Genomic DNA, 1,333 nt, shown 5'->3' with positions numbered 1-1,333 from the left:
ATGTTCGGTCGTGAACCGAAGTCTGTCTTTTGCCATCGTTGCAGGCCCTTGATCAGTTCTCATTCGACCCATTTGGGTATAACGAGTACGTCAAGGCCCTCTCGATCCACCTTGAGGATCTTGTTGACCTCGCCCACGCCTCCGCCTCTGCTGCAGCCCAAGCTTACTACGACAAGAAGGCCACTGCTCGTCAATTCTATGTTGGACAACGTGTACTAGTACGACGTCTTGGCCCTCAAACCGGAAATAAGCTTGAACCTAAGTGGAGCCCTGGTTGGTTTGTGGTTGGTCAGATGCCTGGCCAAGAGAATAAGGTTCTCAAGCTCAAGCACCAAGAGACGCTTCAAGTTCGTGTTCTGTCAGCTGATTATGTCGCTATCGACCCCCTTCAGCCCGACGCCGTTCCTGACGCCCTTGGTATTATGCGACAAGATCCACTACTACGTGCTGGATCGCCCTTACCCGACCCCGATCTCAACAACGCCTCCGGTCCTGAACCCCCTGTACGACCCGATGTCATTACAGACAATGTGAGTCCAGGAGATGGTTACCCTATGGACCCCCTGGCTGGCCCTGAGATACCCCCCGACCCTGATGCTTTATTATGGATTGAAGTCGACTTCCCACAACCACAACCACGAAACTCAAGACAAGAACCCCTGTCGGAAACGATAAGTACGGCGACCCCGGATGATGTCTCTACTGCACGCAGTGGTGAACCTCATCTACCAGAAGAGGGAAGTGCAGGCGATCTCGACGGACGCGTTGAGACCTCGCCGGCCCAGACCCCTTCTAGTTCTTCATGCCTACAACCCGACGACAACACCGACAACAACGAGTTTCAATCGGTGCCTTCTACAGATTCCTCGTCAGCTGTCCCATCGCCCCCTACGTCACCACCCTGTGAAGAAACGGCTGAGGCTCCTGCAACGGCAGATGTTATTGAGACAGCCGCCCCTTCTGAAACGGCTGGTCGACCTCTAGGACGTGGACACCGGACTAGAAACCCAAGAGTGAGATTTGATCCTCAGACATATGTACCATTAGCAAGACGTCATTAGATTTTTGCCTTTTTGTGCGCCGCGCTATACATTTGCACACGTGTATTGTCTACCTTTTACGTCACGTTAGGGCCGTAACATTGTCCCTTTTGGCCCTTGTCTCTGAAATCGATATTGTCTCGGACGTTTTGACTTATTGCTCTGTTACAGCGAGAAGAGGCCCTGCGGGTCGATCCCGAGGTGCCAATGACATTCCCAACAATGGCTCCCGTCCGCCTCGTCCGTCGTATCCTCCGCCTATCATTACTCAATCGCCCCGACCACCGACTAGA

The 1,333-nt window shown here is 53.3% G+C and overlaps 1 protein-coding gene across 1 annotated transcript; it reads left to right on the top strand.

Moving 5' to 3' along the window:
- Positions 1 to 293: 293 nt before the first annotated feature.
- Pmar_PMAR008640 (hypothetical protein) lies at positions 294 to 530 on the top strand (the record flags this gene model as incomplete). The annotated part of the gene is made up of 1 exon (XM_002778747.1): positions 294 to 530. A coding segment is annotated over one exon (237 nt), but the record flags the coding sequence as incomplete, so codon positions are not given.
- Positions 531 to 1,333: the final 803 nt, after the last annotated feature.

The sequence above is a fragment of the Perkinsus marinus genome (genome assembly GCF_000006405.1).
Source record: "Perkinsus marinus ATCC 50983 genomic scaffold scf_1104296948214, whole genome shotgun sequence".
Taxonomy (NCBI): domain Eukaryota; phylum Perkinsozoa; order Perkinsida; family Perkinsidae; genus Perkinsus; species Perkinsus marinus.
This window is presented reverse-complemented; position numbering and strand designations above follow the sequence as displayed.